This window comes from Argopecten irradians, chromosome 6, assembly GCF_041381155.1.
Source record: "Argopecten irradians isolate NY chromosome 6, Ai_NY, whole genome shotgun sequence".
In the NCBI taxonomy this organism is placed as follows: Eukaryota; Metazoa; Mollusca; class Bivalvia; order Pectinida; family Pectinidae; genus Argopecten; species Argopecten irradians.
This window is the reverse complement of record NC_091139.1, coordinates 28,414,399-28,437,431: the sequence shown is the minus strand read 5'-3', so window position 1 is coordinate 28,437,431 and position 23,033 is coordinate 28,414,399. Positions and strand designations below refer to the sequence as shown.

Below are 23,033 nucleotides of genomic sequence, written 5' to 3'. Positions count from 1 at the left end.
TTGTCCTGTTTTCGTCTATGACTTCATAAACCCAAAAGATATTGAGAATAATCCTTAAATATCCTAGATTGTAAGAATAAAATTTAAAAACTTTGCAAATTTGATATATTTGGAGGGTAGCACTCTGGTCATGTAAATGTTACTACATAACGCCATCAGCTTTCTATATTTACATCATTCTTTACAATAAGCCACAAAAAATCTATTTCAATTTTGTTTAGTAATAATTATTTTACTGCATGTAGTGCACATGGTCACATTATATTGCCTAAAGCTGACTATATCAATCTTATTGTAGTTATATATCTAACAGTACAACACATGTTCACATCTTAAAACAGCTACAGAAATGTAGTGTATGTTATTTCCTGGTCAGGTAATGTAGGGATCAGCCAGGGTTTGAACATGTATCTGGGTCCAGTTTCATCAACATTTCTTAATTCAATAAAGGAATCCATTAACTTACAAGGACATAGTCATTCAGATCCCCCGCCAATGGAGATATCAAAGCTAAAGTAAGATTGATTGTGGAGACTTATGTGTATGAAAAAAACCAGGAAAAAGGAAGTTGAGCTAAAGAAAGATGGTGTATAATTCAAGTAGAGCGGGGCTACAATTGTTGAATCAGGTATACAGCCTTGACATTTATATTAGATTATATACACAAAGATGGGTGGAGTTTTGCAAAGTAACATTTACCATTTACCATGATATTTTCAGCAATGTTTCCATGGTAACGGAAAAAGTGCAAAAAATGAAAACCTAAAAATAGCAAAAGGTACAACTAGACCATAAAAAGAATGTGTCTATGAAGTTTCGTGGAAATATCTCTGCTGGTTTTAGAGTTATGCTCCGGAAATGAACCTGCTACAAAAATATGATATTTTCAGCAATGTTTCCATGGTTACAGAAAAAAGCACGAAAAGTGAAAACCTAAAAATAGCAAAAGGCACTACTAGACCATAAGAACAATGTATCTATGAAGTTTCATGGAAATATCTCTGCTGGTTTTAGAATTGTGCTCCGGAAACGATTCTTACGCAAAAATCTGCCATTTTCAGCAATGTTTCCATGGTTACAGAAAAAAGTACAAACAGTGAAAAGCTTAAAATAGCAAAAGGCGCTACTAGACCATAAGATCAATGTGTCTATGAAGTTTCGTGGAAATATCTCTTCTGATTTTAGAGTTATGCTCCGGAAACGAACCTGGTACAAAATATGATATTTTCAGCAATGTTTCCATGGTTACGGAAAAAGTGCAAAAAATGAAAACCTAAAAATAGTAAAAGGCACTACTAGACCATAAGAACAATGTGTCTATGAAGTTTCATGGAAATATCTCTGCTGGTTTTAGAGTTGTGCTCCGGAAACGATTCTTGCACAAAAATCTGCCATTTTCAGCAATGTTTCCATGGTTACAGAAAAAAGTACAAAAAGTGAAAACCTTAAAATAGCAAAAGGCACTACTAGACCATAAGATCAATGTGTCTATGAAGTTTCGTGGAAATATCTCTTCTGGTTTTAGAGTTATGCTCCGGAAACGAACCTGGTACAAAATATGATATTTTCAGCAATGTTTCCATGGTTACGGAAAAAATGCAGACAATGAAAACCTAAAAATAGCAAAAGGCACTACTAGACCATAAGACCAATGTGTGTATGAAGTTTCGTGGAAATATTTCTACTGGTTTTAGACTTATGCTCCGGAAACCATTCGTACGGACGGACGGACGGACGGACCCATTTGTATATCCCCCGCCAACTTCGTTGGGCGGGGGATAAAAATTCTCTATATAGAAAAGCTCTATTGCAAGAATAATATCCCAAAAGTAATTTCCAGAAAATCACCAATCTACAGATAGATTCCACAAGTTGGACATTGGTGATAAAATTTGGGGCGCTTATTTCTTGTTTTAAAAGCTTTAAATTCAATACAGTCAATATAGAAATGTAAGTAAAGGGAGATAATGCAAATTGTTCCATGCAATCCAATAATAATTATCGGTAAAGTCCCAATATCTGTATCTGTCTTTTTTTTTTCTTGATTTAGAAGAACTTTGAAAAAAATAATCCTGTTGTAAATCATGAAGAGATAGGACTAAATCAAAGTCAAGATGTACAGTAACAATTCTGAAAATTTTGATCAATCAAAATAAATATTAACATGGCTAAGTGGGTCCCACTTTTTAACAAACCAAAGTTAGCCAGCATTGTAACATTGTTGCCGATAACACCATGTGACTACCATATCTATGTAACGTCTATTCGAACTCTTCCGAGAACGGTTCATGAACTTTCCGACTTCTGTTCAGTAATAATTGTAACTTCTATGGCAACCAGTTTCAAATGAAGGCATGTTTATGAGTATCCACTTTCAACAACTGCTGTACTAAAGTTATAAATCATTATCAATATTCTTTGATATATCTTAATTTTAACTACATCTACTAACAATATCAGGGGCAAATCTAACTTGACTTTTCCTTGCTAGTTACCTACGTAAAGTGTGACTTTAACCATACTTTTTACATATGATTGATCTAAAGTGACAAATACTAACACATACATGCAATATAATATTGATCAGCTGAAGATTGAAGCAGTGTAAGTTGGAAAATATATCTTGTTACATTTTCTGAAAACCATGTTTGATGCAAAGATCAAGAATAAGAGAGATCATTGGATCTTTAAAACAAAAAGCCCAATATAGGTAACATTTCAGTTTGTTTTGTAATCACAAACATTTACCAAAAAAATTACCACAATCTCTCTGCATAAAATGTTGACTAAAGCCAGGTAAAATGTTACTGAGACCAACGGTGAAGTTTCAAAAAAAAAATTATAAAAATAAAATAAAAATTCTCAATGTGGCCCACAATAAATAACAATCAAACCATACAAAGAATTTCACGAAAGTCTTGTTTTCCAAAAAATATCACGTGACCTGATTGCCTTCACACGAGAAAAACAGAAAGATGTTATCGGCTGTAGAAAATGTGTATGCCTATACACAAAAACGCTTCAGTAAATTGTGGGGTTTTATAATGGCCTTTTTATTATAGGTTTATCTGCATGGAATACTGTCATATACAAATGTACCCTGTTTTTCATCTTTATTCTAAGCCATTGGTACAATGTTCGATCAATGTATATGTTTGGAATTACAAAAAAGACTGAAAAAGTTATGTATATTGGGCCTTTTATCTGATCTTAAACAAATACTCTGTGATATTATCCTGGTTTATGTTCTTGCATTTCATGTGGAATTCATTGTATACAAATGTTAGCTAGGGCATATTAACTAACAGCTTAAGTGATTTAAGGACCGCCTCACACTTAATGTGTTAAGGTATCATGTGAATTTCCATATGTTTTGGAATTTTGCAGTATATGGTGATTTTATATTTTAAGATTTCAATCATCAATCATTATAAACAAAAGAGCTTATTCTCTGGAAAAAAATAAAACAACTCATATTTAATGTGAATTTGAAGGCACTTGAGAAATCTCTCTAAAGGAATACTGAATTTGTTTCAGATTAATGTGATCAATGATTGCAGTACTTCATGAAAAATTTAGCAAAACTATTAAGTTTGACAGAATTTTCAAATTTATGTAATTAATCAATTGGGAAACTTTTTATTTGGAATTGTTTCATTGTTTAATCTGAAGATAAGTCTTAATGTAAAGTTTTGCATCTTGGTTTGATTTGCATTGAATACTTAATGGTTATTTTTCTCACTTCTACTACAATACAGATTCACACAGTTTGCAAACAATTTGGTTTTTATTTCTGTGCAATTAACATAGTATAAACAAATTTTCATGTAGTATGTGATGATACATAGATATGGACATTTCAGACGCATAGTCCATCAACTAGCTTTTGTGGCTGTGCTCAGGCTGATCAGCTGAGTGTCAGTACTGTGTAAGCAATGTGAGCACGGTCCACTCTTGGATGAGTGACCACTGAGTTGGTTCCAGCTACGCCTTGACATGTTACAAGTTCAAGTTCTCTCACATATATATACTGCCTGCCAAGTTTTGTTTAGAGAACATGACAGTGTGTTTGAGCACAATATGTCAGACTTACCTCCCTTGAGCTGCTGGCCAAAGCGACATCACCGTTCCCTCCATACTTGATGGGGGCTCCTCCCATCTCTATCAATGTACCGTAACCAGTCGGGGTGAAGAAGGCCGGGATTCCTGCCCCTCCTGCTCGGATTCTCTCCGCTAGGGTGCCCTGAAGAAGATAAACAACTTGATAATCTGATAATCATTTACTCATACACCACATTATATCAATATAAAACTCAACTTTACGGCGACAGGACTGGCTGTGGTAAATCTTCAAATGATATTTCAATTGAATGTATAGTAAAGACTTTAAATGTTGATTAGCACTAACAAAATACTTTGAATGGACCAGGATGTTTAAGATGTAAGACAAGTTAATAAGTTCAACAGGTATGCTAATAACACCAGCGTGGGTCAGTTTGATTGAAGAGCATTTTTACAAAGAGCTTTGGTTTTTTTATTGATCAAAATTCTATGTTATTCTTGTGAAATCTACAAATTGCATAGTTGAAATACTTCTTTTTTAAGAGTCTTTATCAAAACATTTTCAGGTAGAAAAAGATTTACATACCTGGTAGAAAAGATTTATACACTTGGTAGAAAAGATTTACATACCCAGTAGAAAAGATTTGTATACCTAGTAGAAAAGATTTACATATCTGGTAGAAACGATTTACAAACCTGGTAGAAAAGATTCATATACTAGGTAGAAAAGATTTATATACCTGGTAGAAAAGATTTATATACCAGGTAAAAAAGATTTATATACCTAGTAGAATAGATTTATATACCTAGTAGAATAGATTTATATACCAGGTAGAAAAGATTTAACATACCTGTGGTGTGAGTTCCACCTCAAGTTCTCCAGACAGGTACTGTCTCTCAAACTCTGCATTCTCTCCCACATAGGATGATATCATTCTACGGATCTACAAATAAAAAAGGAAAATTTATACTCCCAAGTATTGACATGAACCTGAGCTTCAAAAATTAACAATATGTTAATTGTAAACATAATCCATCATTGTAATAATATTGTAGAAAATATCTGATATCTTTTTTTCCAAACCCTGATTTTTATTGAATGAAGATTTATTCTCTTAATTATCTTCCATATTTATAAGACCCTTAGATACAAAATTAGTTTGGATAAATATGCAAGCCATACTGGGTAGAAAATGAAACTTTTTGGTTTTATATGTTCTGTAACTTTCAACCTTTTCAAATGTTTAAAAACATTTTCAAATCACTGAAAAGAAAATGTGTCTATGTGATCAATGAACGCTTTTAGAAAAAGTTTATTAAATGTTATATAGCCCCTATCATACTCTCTGTGACTTTATGTAAATATTTCCAGAATGATTGTATTATGTCTGGAGAAATTAACAGCTGCAATTGTATTTGTCATCAAAACTTAACAAATAATAATTAACATATTTATTATAGTGTAACACCATTCTTTACAAGATCTAAATTTTAAGTGTCATAAATAAAATAAACTCCAACCTGTCCCTGTTTTAGTAAAAGTCCTAGACCAAAGTCGTCCACTCCAGCATTGTTGCTGACCACTGTCAAATCCTTGACCTTCAGGTCCAGTAAAGCACCAATGAGATTCTCTGGGATGCCGCATAATCCAAACCCTTTAAAAAAAACATATCAACAGAAATGAATCTTCAAATATTGTCTTTCAGAACTAAATCTGTATACCACTTTTTTAGTAAGTGACCATATTATAAAAAGTATTTTCTTTTTGATACATTAGGTAAACTACAAAATCAGAAGTCATAAAATCAGATTGCATATCCATAATCATATAATACCACAATACATACAGTTTAAAATTTTCAAAATCCATATACAAGTACCTAAATGATAGCCAGTACATTACTTGAACAGGGTCAAAATTTTCGTGATTTTAAATTTTTGTGATCAGCCTTAAAGAGTATATATATGATTCACCTATTCCTCAATATTTTGCGGATAAAATTTTCTTGATCAAAGCATGTCCCATAAAATCGCAAAAACATCATCCCAACAAAAATAACCAGCTGAACGATGATAAATTACTTGGTATTAAAACAACTTCCCTCTCTTTAAACAAAACCCTATCAGAGAGTTGTATCAATGTGAGTGACCATTATTTTGTTGTTGTTGTTGTTTACAAAAACAAAGCTTACCCCCCACCAGCAGTTTTGATCCATCACTGATATCTTTAACAGCCTCCGCAGCATTATTACAAAACACTGCACTTCTCTTCTGTGACGTACTGAAATCCCTTGTTGTATTTATCTGTAATGAATGATGTAATAATTGTGATTATTAATTAAACTATAGTGATCATGAATATACCTGATCTTCTGTCTATATAGCTCTATAGGCAACAATACCTCTTGACCTCCTCAATTTAGACTTGAGTCACTTGATTTTCACTTGTTGCGCATACATCGTCGAGTCACACTCATAGATGCCCACATACTCAATTTAAAGTTAATAATAACTCCATATTTTAAAAACTGTGTTTCCTTCTGTCTAATGTTTTTGTATATATACAATACTTATATTTCCCATATGGTTATGGATGCACTATACGATGTCCATTACATCCAAACCCTATCCTTTGGTGGCAGATATGTGATCATGACCTCACATGGTATCATCAGTAGCAATCCGGACTAAATTTCAGCGGGTGATTTCTCCATTCCTTGTTTAGTTTGGATTTAAACACATTTATTGTTTCTGCACTGACAACATTTTCCAGGAGACTATTCCACACATTCACAATTCGAATCGCAAATGAGTTGGTTCTACATCTCAGCCTAGTCCTGGTTTTTTTCTCAGCTTTTTACTATGACCCCTTGTTCTGTTGTCCTCAATTCGAATGAATAAGCCTTCTGATGTTACACTGGTTACGTAATATAGGTTGGAAGACATACATGTAACAATGTCATCGTGCAGAAATTGTTTCTTAATTAAGCTGCATATATATCACAAAACTATTTTAAAATTCTAAAATACAAGATTCATACCATATAGGAATATGCACTGTATTACTAAATCTGAAGATTTAAAATGTACATGTATCTAATGAATAACATATTCCATCACCAGAAATGAAACAAATTAAAAGCATTGATGTCACATTACTTTTCCATGGTATTCGGATGAATAGATAGCCTGCAGAAATAGGTAACAAAATGAAGTAAGTACTGACACAGAATTTTGGAGAAGGAATCAGTTTACACTCACATTCCTCTGCATCAGCCATGGTATTTTCTGTATCAAATAGTTATATTGACAATTTTTTTTATTCATTAGTAGCTACTGTAGATCATTTTAGATATCAAATTACATTATTTCCAGGACAGATGACAGTATATTGATATAGATCTATTACTCTGATACTCAACATTTTAATACAACTTCAGCAGAAGTGAACTACATTATATACTAACTATAGGTTGATAACAAGAAGGTAGCCTGAGATACTCTGGTCCTAGCTGACACCAGACTATAGACATTTTGACAAATAGATGTATCATATACCAGTCATGAATTGGTGTTCAGATGGCCATAGTGGTTAACAAGAGGCCCATGGGCCTTAACGGTCATCTGACTATTGGCACAATACAACATAGACATTTAAAGATTTTAGCCTATTTGACCCCTGTGACCTTGAATGAAGGTCAAGGTCATTCATTTGAACAAACTTGGTAGCCCTTCATCCCAGCATGTCAGAGGCCTAATATGAGTACCCTGGGCCTTTCGTTTCTTGAGAAGAAGTCATTCCAAAGATTTTAGTCTATTTGACCCCTGTGACCTTGAATGAAGGTCAACGTCATTCATTTAAACGAACTTGGTAGCCCTTCATTCCAGCATGCAGCAGGCCCAATATCAGGTCTCTAGGCCTCTTAGCCTATTTGACCCCTGTGACCTTGAATGAAGATCATGGTCATTCATTTGAACAAACTAGCCATGTGTGTTCCATTGGCAGATACAACTGGCACGAATCCACTGTATCTGTAATGGAACGCGCTGTACCAGCCGAACCGAAATGGTACAAGTGGTTTGTTTCAGAAGCGTACCACTTGTATCCAAAATGGCGGACCCGAGATTCTTCATTTGTCACCGGAATGTTTTCTTTGTTGAAAACAAGGCAGAGCGTATTTATATCCGATAAAATTACATGGATCTTTTATTTCAATGTGTGCTGAAACTATTTAGGTATTATTTTTATATCCATTTCATTGTTAGCACTGAAAATACATTGCTTTTATATTTGAAGCGTATCTTTCATATGGGTGCCGCCATCATGGAAAAATGCAAATGCATTCCATTTGGCAGTGCCGTTTCACTTTAGTGCAACTGGTACGAATCCGCAAATGGAATGCATGGTACGTAGCCCTTCATCCCAGCATGTCATGGGCCAAATATCAGGTCTCTAAGTCCTTAAGTTATTCGCAAGAAGTCGTTTAATGATTTTAGCCTATTTGACCCCTGTGACCTTGAATGAAGGTCAAGGTCATTCATTTGAACAAACTTGGTAGCCGTTTATCCCAGTATGCCGCAGGCCCAATATCAGGTCTGTAGGCCTCTTAGTTATATACAAGAAGTTGTTTAAAGATTCTAGCCTATTTGACCCCCCGTGACTTTGATTGAAGGTAAAGGTCATTTATTTGAACAAATTAGGTAGCCCTTCATCCCACAGGCCCAATATGAGTATCCTGGGTCTTTCGGTTCTTGAGATGAAGTTGTTTAAAGATTTTAGCCTTTTTGACCCTTGTGAACTTGAATGAAGATCAAGGTCATTCATTTGATCAAACTTGGTAGCCCTTCATACCAGCATGCCACAGGCCTAATATCAGGTCTCTAGGCCTTTTAATTATTCAAAAGAAAATGTTTAAAAGATTTTAGCCTATTTGACCCCCATGACCTAGAATGAAGACAGGTCAATTATTTGGACAAACTTGGTAGCTCTTTATCCCAGCATGCTACAGGCCAAATATCAGTGATAGATATGTAATTGTTTCGCAATAAATATGAAATAAATAATGTTTATTAACACCAGACATATATGACTGTCACATCTATAGGTTATATCTAAGTCGATCCGTCTGCATGGTGTCATGAAGGCCAGCTAGGGTATTCTACTTCTTGTTTCCTTTACCATGCAAAGTTCACTTTTGCTAAATGAGAGATTTTAATAGCAGCAATTGGCAAGTTAAGGGAGTAGTATCCAATACCTTAAACTGGGATGTGATATTTTGGAATCTAGGGAAAATTTGGTAAATGAGGGAGGAGGAATATAATTGAATTGGACCTGGTGAATTGTCAATGACTGACCAAATACACTGTACACGTACATTAAAAATGTACATACATGCAGAGATTAATATAGTAGGCCTATACTATATAATTCTCTGATACTAATTACAACCATTTATCAAAGCGCCGAGGCCACTCATAGATGCTGTGAATGAAGGACTCAAACAAAGGAATAATAAAAATGGTTTTTCATTTAAACATTAAATTAAGTATACTTAGTGTGCAGTGTTGAATTTCGGAGTTAAACAAAATATATTTACAGTAAACTATATTTATTTTATGGTATTTAAAGTTGTTTCAAGAACAATAAGATGAATAACTCATTTTCCTGAAATAACTAAATTAAATTTTATATTTAAATCATTTCCGAAATAACGATTTCAACACCAATGAATCTGAGTATCATTTTTTATAATTCTTTATTAATTATTAAAGGGACAATTCAGTCTGAGAGAACATTAAAATTTGTACATATATCGGAAAAAAACATTTCTAATGGAAATTAGATCAGTCGGTTTTACTGTGATATGCCTGAAAAGCCTATGGTGGCAACAAGTGTGTGAAATGTTCAAACTCGCTCGCTGTCCGCCATTACACACTGTGGTCAAACTTCTTGTATGCCGAACCCTGTCCCTTGCTCGTAAAGTAATGCAACTTTTGTCTAGAACTGCATGCTCAAATTGCTCTGACAGTAGTGTGTTTACCTTATTAGGTGCATTGTCTTGCCTAAAAATCATTTTATCACCTCCTCACCGGTTATGTAGTTCATTTGTTTAACGTGCGTGACTTTGGCTCAGATATGGGTACAGCGTCCATATTTTATCTGCTTAATCGTATTGATCAACGATTTGATATTTCAAAGATATTATTTAAAATACTTAACAATGTCGTGGAATTTGTCAATGTTTTACGTTATATGTTTCATAAGAAATGTAGAACAATACATTTATTATGCTATATTTTGCTTCTTGGTTATGTAAAAGAATTAGCCTGAGTGAATTGTCTCTTTAAATTATCAATTTTCATGAATGTCTCTTCAAAGACAAATGCATGGGTTGCTTTGACGACTTTTGACTAATAAATCATGGCCAGATATTTTTGCCAAATAAAAGGTACATTATTTTATTACATATATCACTAGGATTTCTTTTAAATTCACAAGAACCCTAGTCGTTAACATCAAGAAAACTTCATGTAATGTATCGGACTTAAGCAAGTCTTCGTAAGCCTAACGGTTGGCCTAACATTAATTATAACTGGTTGGCGACATATTAGCCTATCGTGAAGAACATTTTATCGTGATTTTTGCTTTGCCGACTTTTGACTTATAATAAATCATGGCCATACACTTTTGCCAAATAAAAGGTACATTGTTTGGTTACTTATAATACTCAAATTTCTTTTGAATTCATAAGAACGCTAAAATCAAGAAAACTTCATGCAATGCATCAGACTTTGGCAAGTCTTCATAAGGCTATCGTACATTACAGGGCAATATAAGTTCATTTGTCACTTTAAGTTGCTCGTATATTTATAGATCTATATCATCAATATATTTTGTAAGTTTAGGTTGATAAATTTTGTATTTTTTCCCTTTCAATAGAACTCAGTTGTCGATAAACAAAAGACACAACTTCCAGTGACAGTACAAGGGAGAAATCTCGTGCGTACTCAAAACTATTAACTTTTACTATGCAATAATATCATCAGATGTAGGTCGTCAATGCCACCAACACAAAAAAATTTAGAAGTGTTATAAGAACTTTCCTTTGCAGTTACCTGCCGTTACCTGCCTAAAATTTGATAACAATAATCGATCAGTAGCATGAATTACGTAAAATTTAAATAAACATACACAATCCAAAATCCACTGAAAGTCTGTGGCGGAGGAAGACAGCGAATACAAATATCATAGAGTTCCAACTGAACACTTAATACACTCCATCCATGGTGTATATGTATGTACAATTTCAATGTCTGTGGTTTTGAATATTGATGTTTTATTTTTTGACACCATCAAGTAATATGTGAAATGAACAAAACAACTTTTAATTTTCATCGCGGAGTGGTTTTATTGTTTTAATGTGCAAAGGCTCGCCGAGCATACCTAAGAATGCTGTTTCACAGCATCAAAAATATAAAGACTTCACCTGGCCTGCATATGCTACAGTGTCATTCATTGTACTAATTCAAATTTAACAGATGGAATCAAGTAGGCTGCATAATTTATGGTACTCGGTCAGTGTCAGAACTTCAACAGAAAGTTCTGGCAGTCAGTCAGAAGAGAATGAATTAACTTTAATATTTTGTCATTTTTCTCAGGGTATAACCGATTATCAATTATGAAAACTAACACACACACTTCAGTGTCCTCATCTACAGCTTACTGTACTTTTGGAGGTGTGACTAAATCGACCAATCAGAGATCGTGTTTACAAATTGAGCCGAGCAAAGGTGCATGTTTTAGGATTTCGAAACATTGTTTAACACTCTTTGAGTGTTGCGTTTATGATATATAAAAGCTTATTGAAGACGGATACCTTAATTGCAGGAAACACGACACCAGCATGTCGCCCGCAGACTTTCAGTGGAGAGACAACAAGTGACCTTAGTAAACTGGCTGCCATGTTGAGAGTTCTGTAAAGGGACATAACTCGAGATTACCTCCGCAAAATATAATTAGTTGCAGGTGCGCTATAAATACAAACAAACAAAAAAAGATAGATTTTTTTGTGGATTATTGATTGGAATAATACATAACCTAATGAAAATAATCATTAATAAACACAATCAAATATAGTTTGTGTCTAACTATGAACAAATTAATATAATTGATTGAATATCGATTTAACAACTGAAATTTCTTTCGAGGTCAATCAAATACGTAAATATTGTTTATTTAAGGAATGATTTTTATTGTTTGTTGTAAACATTTACATATATTTACATGTCAGTTTTCTTTTTGCTATATAACCTTACCAACTGCGAAATACACTGATATATGATTTCCGCAAGTAGTGTGAATGTGCATGACAAATCTTCAATATAGATCTACTGCATGTTTGAATGTAATGTAAATCTTTAATAATATTGATCAGCAAATAAAAAATTTAACAAATATTGCATAAATTGGATGAAAAATGCAAAGTTCTACTGTGGAATTATATTTTGTGTGCTTTCTTAATTTGACAACATTTCCCGCCAAATTGAAGCCAGTTGTTCCGGGATTCCATCAATGCAAAGACCGACTGTTTCAACAATCGTATAACATTGAAAAATCAGAGTTTTAATTCATTTCTACATTTAATTTTTAATGACATGGTTGGTCGAAATGTAAATATAAGGAATGATTGTTATTGTTTGTTGTTTACTGGTGTGTAAACTGCATTTTTTTGTACATGACGCGTCATTTAAAATATTTGTACAAGTGTACACTCTGAATTTGACATTTCCCGCCAAATTAAACCCAACTGTACATGTTCCGGGATTCCATCAATTGACCGGATGTTCCAACAATCGTATAACACTGAAAAAAACCCAGAGTTTTATTTTTTTGAAAACTTAATTTAAATAAAATGTAAATGTAAGGAATGATTTTTATTGTTTGTTATTAAGGTCTACTGGTGTGTAAACTGCATTTTTGTATAGAACGCGCGTCATTTACACCGACGTTTTTGAAGTGTTTGTTTTTTTCATTGGAGAGGGGGGGGGTTAAACAAAACTTTCTTCTTTTTAAATTTTATTATTGCAACAATATTTAACTTCTTCAGCCAACTTTTTCACCATAAAGACTTGGTTTATGGTGGCTGATTACACGGCCACCTCGTGTCCTCGTCCCGTACTCTTATACTCTTGTTCCTACATACATGTATAATGTAGGTCCCCTTTTATTTATTCTTTATATTAAAGATATTACTGATAATTTAGACAATCTATCTAAGCTTTTCGCTGATGACACTTCTCTTTTATGCACTGGCAAATCCCCACAAGTTATAGAACAAAAAAATAAATAATGATCTCTCGAATATCCAGTCTTGGGCCGATAAATGGTTAGAGAAGTTAATCCAGTAAAAACACAGGCTAGCCTCATTTCGAATATTGACCTTAATTATGTAACTGATATTGTTTTTAATCTCGGAGTGTATATTGATTCTGAGTGTAAGTGGGGCAGACATATAGATCATATCAGTAAAACTGTCACGAAACAATTAGGAGTTCTTCGGACATTAAAATTCATTCTCTCTAGACAAACTTTAAGCAAAATTTATAGAACTTTTATTCTTCCTATATTGGAATATTGTTGTGAGTTGTGGGACGGGTGTACGGTCGCTGAAGCTGAAATCTTAGAAAAAATACAATTAGAGGCAGGTCGCATTGTTACGGGATTACCATTAATCTCAAGCAGAAACTTAAGTTTATTGTGAAACTGGGTGGGAGCCCTTATCTAACAGACGGTCTCGCAGAAAACATTAACTCTTATAAAATACATCATGGGCTAACCCCAACCTATCTACAAACACTCCGCCCTTCTATAGTTGCTGATAACACCCACACCTTCTTCGTAATGCAGAAATTTACACACTTCCTAATGATAGACTTGAATTTTCAAATATTTCTTTTTTCTCGGCTACCATTCGTTTATGGAACCAGTTGCCTATAAACACTAGGCATAGTGAGTCATTCTCTAATTTTAAATATGCTATCCGGAACCAAGACATACATGTACCTGTAGTACCCGACTTAAAACTATTGTGGAGATCGTTAATTACACATATTACATACAAAGTTAAGAAATCGTTCAAGTTCCGTACGTAGTCATTTATTCAGAGCTAATATTGTAACAGATAAAATGTCATTGCGTTGAAGATCCCAGTTGAAGATCCACAGCATTTCTTTTTTAATTGTAATTCATATATTGACCAAAGAATCATTCTATTTCGACAGCTTAACTCATATATTCCGCTTTCTGCCAATTTATTTCTTTTTGAAGACATGAACATAAGTACACATGAAAACGAATTAATCTTCATTCACACTCAGCAATATATCAAAGATACTCATAGATTTTAACTTCGTTCTTCTATTATTATCAAATATTTCCATATCTGTTTTACTCCCAACATCTCACTAGTTTTGTATTTACACGCAAATTATATTTGTATAACCCTGCGATACTGACGACAAAAGAGAAAAGAATATTCAAAGGAAGCCTAGAGTGACCAGGAGAAAGCCAAACGTAGGAAAGAATGATATGAACAGTGATAAGTTGAAAGTTATGAAAAGTGGTTTAGAACTTCTGTCGCCTTTATCGGAGGGATAGATTTTAAAATGAAAGTATATTAGGAGGTGAAATGATCACCTTGAGGAGCATATAAAATAGCTCTCTCCCTCCCCCATCTCTCTCTTTCTCTCTCTTCCCTCACTCTCTCCCTCTCTCTGTGTCTCAAATACAACTTTATATATTATGTATATCTTATATTGTAAATGCCATCTTGTATATGTCATTTGAATGTTTTAATTTTTTGGGAACGGGCTTTATATAAGTTGTACAACTTGTGCCCAATCCCATTGCACATTTTGCAATAAAATATGTTTAAATCAATACTCTTGTTGTCGTAGTCGCAAACCCAAAATTTAATATAGATAAAAAAGTTGTCTTGTCGCATTATCGAAACACGAGATGGCCATAATCAACCGCCATAAATACTAAGTACAGATAATTACAAAATTCAAAGGATGTTGGAAACAAAACAGATAAAGACGAATTTCATACGAGAATATTTACAATGGTATAATCATACTCTACATGGTGCATTAACTCGCATTAAGTAATGTGTTTTCCATACTTTTTTATCTATAAAGTATATATCTTCTGTAGACACTCACCCTCACTATACCAGGAGTTACTATCACTGTCGTTACAAAAATGTACTTGTATGTACATGTATATACTCTGCGATATCGAGGATGACGGACACTCTGGTATTGGTTCAAATGCATTGTATATTTTATAAATTGTAACTAACTCTCAGACCCCTGTGTTACAATCATGAATTTTTAATATTTTTACGGATGGCAAAACGTAAGATTTGGTGACTTCATAACCGTTGTCTGAATGCGATCGTTAGTGTCTAGCTTAAAGTAACAAGTCATTTCAGGAGTTAGCTCCCTTACACTTTACAAACACGTGTTATATCGCCAGTGGAAACGACATAATATGTTATCATTATTATATCAAACTGAGACCAGAGTTCCGTTTAGTTGAAAATCTACCGATTCCTTAAAAGCTGTCCCACTGAACTGAGCTAGATTTTCTCTTTCTGCGCTTAATGTATTCCTCAGAGTTTGCTGTATTGGGAAAACGACGTTAAGGCTGTACAACAAACGTACATTGTATTTGAGTATCTTTTGATCTTATGTCTCAGAAAAGAAACAGAAAATGTACTATCTTGGATAATCAGAAGGTTAAAAAACCTAATGTACATGAATGAACATTTTATTTGTAAATCATATTACGTATAGATAAAATTGAATAATTCGCGATTTTTTGCACCTATTGCCAACAGAAATGTAAAAATGTCTATAGAGCTATTCAACCAATATAAGAAAGAATGAGGCGCCTTGCAGACAAAATTGATGTTTACATCCGATTTCCCTGTGGAGATATGTTAAGTTTTGGAGGAGGAATACGAGAACTCGGAAATATCATGAACAATTATCGAATTTAGGTCGGCTTGGTCCTTGTACAGCTCATCTGTGGTTGTAGCGCACGTAGTGGTTATGTGAAACGCACGCGTGCGCTATTACAGCGACGGAGGTGGCTGATGGTTGGGGTCAGCGCTGAATCTCTCTTGCTCTAGTTGTGCTCAAAATTGGGGATTTTAGAAACCAAGACAGCATTCGCTTCCGTAAGTATCGATATGGTTTCTAAAATAGCCACTGCCATGACGACCATTTCCTTGATATTTGAACATTTTCATTGTAATTTCGTATACTGACATTTGTTTGTGTGATTGCATGCATAGGATACTATACTGTATCGGTATATCATCACTATGTATCGTTAAGTATACGCTAATTATGTGATGAACATCCAATTCCCTTCATTAGCGATACATACCATTTACACGGTCGTTATTCAGGTGTCTTAATCCACAGGATCTATGCAGTAATTTCCAGCCATTGCTTATATTGTGACAATTATCCTATATAAGATATTGAATATTATAACAGAGACAAAATGTCTGGTTGTCACCAAATGTGAAACCCTACAGTTTAGCTTTTCTACAAGGTTTCAAAGACAATTTTCCATTTGATCAATCATTATGTTCATACAATATGAAACTAAAAATCTGTTGTCTACTGTACCTTACAAAATTCAAATCAACCCGAAAGTCATTCCAAATACATGTTAGTGCACATGTTTGGCAAAAAAATTGAAACAGAAGTCTTGCATAGCTGATATTTAGAAAAGGTTTAGTCAAGAACAGCTTAAATCATTTAGAAGCTAATCAGCTGTTCAGACTTACAAGGAGAGAGTCTAGTAATTTGTAGTAATTTGAAACTTACATAATTCATTAAGAGGATGTATATTTTTGAAACTGACATCATTTGTGTTGTGTGCTATATTTAGAAACTGAGATTGACATGCTTCCACTGTACATGTGTCTGAGACAGCCCCATGGTAAACAGCTATAATGGACAGACATTCGGAAATATTGATTGAGTTATTCCATCTGGGCAGGAGTCACATACTTCACTCCCACTAGCAACTTCCATGTGGAGACTACCATTTATTGATATCTGCAGCTATTTATAAGGATGACACAGGCAGAGGGTAAAAAAATGTAAAGAAACATTCATTCCTTTGGTTATTGCTCATTTGGTTGTTCGTTCATTCATTCATTCATTTATTCATTCATTCATTCATTCATTCATTCATTCATTCATTCATTCATTCATTCATTCATTCATTCATTCATTCATTCATTCATTCATTCATTCATTCATTTATTTAGTTGTTCATTCATTCATTCATTCATTCATTCATTCATTCATTCATTCATTCATTCATTCATTCATTTATTTGTTAAATTGTAAACAGCAAAAGAAAAAGACACTATTTTGTTAGTATAGAGAGACAGTCAGTTACTATCTTATATTTTGGTAAAAATATTTTACTGACTGGAAAAGCACCATTTTGTAGAATGAAAACAGATTGTGTAGGTCAGTGTGTCCATTCAGCTGTGTCTAATTTGTATCCTATAATATACTGTGAATATAGGAATGCTCCTAGAAGTCATAACAGACAGCCTCATCTATCAAATGTATGGGTGATGGAGTGTGTTAGTCTGCTGTGTTATAAAGGGAAGGGAGGGGGTAGTAACGGGGAGGTGTGGGGATGAGAGTGGAGGAGGAGGGCAGTAAGGGGGTAGTGTGGGGATGGAATGGGTGTGGGGATGGAGTGTGGGTTAGGTAGTATAGTACAGTGGTGTTGGGGGGTGGAGGTGTGGTGTGGGTGGGGCACACCATTACGTTTGGTAGCTTTTTAGGTTTTGAGGAAAGGAAGAAGTTAATATAGACCCTGATGGAGAGAGCATTAAGTTGGGCCTTTTTGGGAGTGGGGAGATGAAAGGGGAACACAGTCCTAACTGGAAAAAGGACACAGCTTATACTTGGGGAAGATAATTTTAAAAGAAGAAAGAGTATTGTCCGTTTCTTTTATTTGAGGAGAGAGAAGAGCTAGACCATTTTGGAGGATAACACATCGAGATCTTTAGGGAAGAGAGGATAGAATTATACAATCATTATGGAGTCTTCTAGTAAAAGGCTATAGATCTTAGGCCAGTTGATTGAGAAAGGAGGAGGCTGAGACCTTGGGGGATGACAGGAAAGGGTATAGGTTCTGGGGCTAGAATAAAAATTCTTTCTTATATTTGATGGAGAACAAAGCTGTAGGGGCTTGGAGGAAGGGAAGCAAGACTGCAAACTTTTCAGAGGGAAATTTATGGATAAATGGATTGGAAGAAAATAAAGGCCTGAGTTGGGTATTGGTGATTTTGAGAGGAAGGGCTTGATATTGATGAGGGTGACATTGAATGAAATTAGATAAGGTAAAGTTTTTGAGATGAGACAAAACTTACCAATGAAAGTAAAGTCAGGAGATAAAACTTTGTAATGAAAACGATAGTAAGTTACTTTAGTTATAGCAATGGGTAGATGACATGAGACAAAGCATGGCAATGAAGGAGATGACAAGAGACAAAACCTGGCAATGAAGGAGATGACAGGAGACAAAACCTGGCAATGGGTAGATGTCATGAGACAAAACTTGGCAAGGGTAGATGTCATGAGACAAAACTTGGCAATGAAGGAGATTAGTAGGAGACAAAACTTTAAAATGGTAGATGACAAGAGACAAAAATTGGCAAGGGTAGATGACATAAGACAAAGCATGGCAATGAAGGAGATGACAAGAGACAAAACCTGGCAATGAAGGAGATGACAGGAGACAAAACTTGACAATGGGTAGATGTCATGAGACAAAACTTGGCAAGGGTAGAAGTCATGAGACAAAACTTGGCAATGAAGGAGATTAGTAGGAGACAAAACTTGGCAATGGTAGATGACAAGAGACAAAACTTGGCAATGGGTAGATGTCATGAGACAAAACTTGGCAAGGGTATTTTAATTGAGACAAAAATTGGCTAGGGTAGATGACATGAAACAAAATTTGACGATTAAGGAGATTAGTAGGAGACAAAACTTGGCAATGGTAGATGACAGGAGACAAAACTTGACAATAAGTAGATGATAGGAGACAAAACTTGACAATGGGTAGATGACAGGAGACAAAATTTGACAGTGGTAGATGACAGGAGACAAAAATTGACAATGGTAGATGACAGGAGACAAAACTTGACAATAAGTAGATGATAGGAGACAAAACTTGACAATGGTAGATGACAGGAGACAAAACTTGACAATGGTAGATGACAGGAGACAAAACTTGACAATGGTAGATGACAGGAGACAAAACTTGACAATGGTAGATGACAGGAGACAAAACTTGACAATGGTAGATGACAGGAGACAAAACTTGACAATGGTAGATGACAGGAGACAAAACTTGACAATGGTAGATGACAGGAGACAAAACTTGACAATGGTAGATGACAGGAGACAAAACTTGACAATGGTAGATGACAGGAGACAAAACTTGACAATGGTAGATGACAGGAGACAAAACTTGACAATGGTAGATGACAGGAGACAAACTTGACAATGGTAGATGACAGGAGACAAACTTGACAATGGTAGATGACAGGAGACAAAAAACTTGACAATGGTAGATGACAGGAGACAAAACTTGACAATGGTAGATGACAGGAGACAAAACTTGACAATGGTAAATGACAGGAGACAAAACTTGACAATGGTAGATGACATGAGATAAAACTCAGAGTTATTACAATGCCTGGCAATGAAAGAAATGGGGTGAGTCAAAAAGAGCAGCTATTGAAAACAATCGTCCAGACTATACAGAAAGGAAGTGGAAAGGAAAATCTCTAATTTAAAAAAAAGGAGAAAAGAGGGTAGGAATAGTCTGATATAAAGTTACATATCGCTTTAAAGATGGCTGTGGCACCAATGTATTATCCTGTTGTAATTGCTGATTTGTACTTGTGTTGGTAAATTAGTACCAGGCGTGATGGGGGTGTCAGAACCATTATCGTCTCCCGATTGTTTAGACACTTATGAGGTGCCAGCTACAAGTGTACCTGTCACACATCTTTACCCATCACTACACTCAACAAAATCTGATCTAGACTTGCTCAAGTTTTCTGTCATTACATTCATACTACAACTTAGTCAGATCTAAACTTACTCAAGTTATTTATTACATCTCTCTCAAGGTATCAGTGAAATGTAGACTTGCTCAAGTTCTACATTATCCGTATACAATGTACATGTCTCTAAGACAATCTCATCAAGAAACCAAAATTAAAAGGCTATGGCCTACATCCTATGGACTGAAGTTGTCATAAGAAATAATCAATTCATAATAAAGAGAGGCCCAGGTTTTGATCGAAAGCTATCAAAAACAAATTATCCATGCTGATTAAAAAAAATACATGCAGTATATGAATATCAATGATTTCATGTTACATGAGAATCTGTTTCTGATCTTGAAGCCGGAATATCAAGTACCGGTAGTTTTAGAATTGGATATCAGATTGTCTTGAGAATTTAATGATGATTGTACCATTTCTGCTGTTGAACGCAAAATTGATTTTGGAAAATTGTTACTTTGATTAAAGTTATCTGAATGTTGAAAAAAAAAGAAATAATTAAAAAAAAAAAAAAAATACTGAACATTGGCAGCAATGTAAAATGTATCACGTTAAGTATCTGATAGCCTGCAATTTCATTCCTCAGTATAGAAACTTCATTTGTGATAAAAGCAATTATGTAGATATGCCATCTCAGTCACATCCTCGATACGCCAGGGGTTACTATCACTGACGTTATAATGTTATAACATCAGTGATAGTAATCCCTGGAGTACTGAGGATGCCTCAGTCGTGGACATCATGAAGATTTGACAGAATCTATAGATACAACAGTGAATACATTACAATTAATGGATTTTTTTTTTCGGAATGAGTGAAAAGCTTAAAATTTTATAGAAAAGTCATAGATTATTTATCTTTCTTGCACATGTTGTAGAAGTATAGAAACAACATGTATATTCGGTATACAAATGATTCATCCTTCCCCATCCCCCCCCCCCCCCCCCCCGCCCCCCAACAACAACAACATGACTTCCACCCATTCACACACAACTGTTCATACAAGATGATGATTTGATATATTAAACATTAATACATCTTCTTCCTGCTATTATTTGATACCTATCAACATATCTTTTGGAGAGACACTTTTTCTGTGGCTTAATTAATATGTGAATTCTGCAACAGTAATAAATAAACGTAAACAAATATTTGATTTGTTTCAAAACAAAGGAGGACTAAGTGGAATCGGATGCTGAAGTCATCAAATCTTTGATTAGGAAGTTTTAAATGTTTTCAATTCAGGGGAGATAATTTCATTATGTTTTGAAGTTTTATATGTCTTTATGAAAAAGGAATGTTTTAATGCATATGATTCAGTATGGTTCTAATATGTAGTATGAAATTCAGGTCAATATACAATTGCTATAAGAGAAAAATCAATTTTGCATGTAATTATATTTGTAAACTATTGGAAATGAATTACAATGCATGAATATGTCAATATTTGTTAGATTGCTATTTACAGATCAGGAGAGATGTATAATTTTAGCTCTGCAGGGTTATTTTCAAGTCAAACATATTTGGTTTATAGGCCTTTTCTACAAAGGAAAAACATGTATTAGTTTTAACAAATTTAAATGCTTATAATGAATGAATAAAAAAATTGCATTTTTCAAAGGATCATACTACCCTTTAACCTTGAGGAATTCTGCAACAAATACTTGTTTAAACCAAATGAGTTATGGATGAGAAGAGATGAGTTATGGATAAGAAGAGATGGATAAGAAGAGATGGATGGTTATAATGTATCATGTTTTTCCTCCTTCATCTCTACCAGTATAACATTATAAAATATCATCAACCTGACAGTCTGTTTATCTTGGTGTAGGTTGTTGAACCCAGACCAGGTTTTTTTTCTCCAGTAATTCACAAAAATTCACAATTTCCTCGTCAGTAAAGGTGGCTGATCTGTCTCATTACAAGGTTGGCCCCTAACAGAGCACCGCTCTTTGTACCTATCACAGTCAATAATTATCTCTAATCTTTTAACGATACATAATTTAATTAGAAGATGTGAATGGACTGTTTAATATACTGGTTGATCTGATAGCTGTACTTTTATCTAGGTATAAATGCTTCTGGATTAAATTTAGACTAGAAATAGAAAGCAGTGATAACGTTCTTAAATTGCCAAAAAAAGTTTTTTTTTTCTTCATCTGGGATTCAGAAAAAGTATTAAATGGATATTCAAGGATAAATGACCTAAGGCTTATAGATGATTTTAATACAGCCAAACCTGTATATAAAGAACAACCCTGCTTACAATGGAAAAATATTCTTCATACAGAGGTTGATCTGTGTTGCAATTTGCTCCAAAATATTGTCATATGAACCAGTTGATCTTCTATAGAGGTGATTTTAAGACAGCTAGAATTATAAATATGCAAATATGGGGGGGAGGTTGTTTGTCTTAGACACATAATTTTTCTTGCACAAATGAAGTAATATTTTACAAACCTCAAAAACAGGATTCTACGATTATAATAAGCAAAAACTGAAATAAAAAAAGACCCCGAAAATATATACCACAGTATAATGCTCTGATTTAAACAGTCACAAAGTCTCTATCCATCACAAACTTTCAAAATTGTCTATTACTGTCATGAGTCAACATGATAGATAAAAACAATTCCTTTTAGAACAACAACTGTTGAGTCAAACTGAATTCCTTTGTGACTTGTTTTCAGTTCAACTACAAATTACAGTCTGAAGTACAGAGTGGTTTTCCTTGTAATCTCTAGATTAAATGGCACTAAGTTATCGTTCACTGTCCTATAT

At 34.2% G+C, this 23,033-nt stretch overlaps 2 protein-coding genes across 9 annotated transcripts in view; one reads left to right on the top strand and one right to left on the bottom strand.

The window, feature by feature from the left end:
- Positions 1-12,058, bottom strand: part of LOC138325534 (succinyl-CoA:3-ketoacid coenzyme A transferase 1, mitochondrial-like) — a 31,016-nt gene extending 18,958 nt beyond the window's left edge. Inside the window, exons 1-5 of the mRNA XM_069271277.1 lie at positions 11,940-12,058; positions 6,255-6,366; positions 5,584-5,717; positions 4,914-5,006; positions 4,094-4,243 (exon numbers count right to left, since the gene is read on the bottom strand). Of these exons, the coding sequence (XP_069127378.1) occupies positions 4,094-4,243; positions 4,914-5,006; positions 5,584-5,717; positions 6,255-6,366; positions 11,940-12,050 (600 nt within the window). The 5' untranslated portion in view covers positions 12,051-12,058. The remainder of the gene's footprint in view (positions 1-4,093; positions 4,244-4,913; positions 5,007-5,583; positions 5,718-6,254; positions 6,367-11,939) is intronic.
- A 4,105-nt stretch (positions 12,059-16,163) lies between these two features.
- The window catches only part of LOC138325529 (band 4.1-like protein 3), a 130,717-nt gene continuing 123,847 nt past the window's right edge, over positions 16,164-23,033 (top strand). For 4 of the 8 annotated variants that reach the window (XM_069271261.1, XM_069271263.1, XM_069271262.1 and 1 more), the window contains exon 1: positions 16,164-16,307. The gene's annotated coding sequence lies outside the window, so the exon portion shown is untranslated. The remainder of the gene's footprint in view (positions 16,308-23,033) is intronic. The other 4 variants (XM_069271274.1, XM_069271265.1, XM_069271264.1 and 1 more) reach the window with 1 other exon arrangement.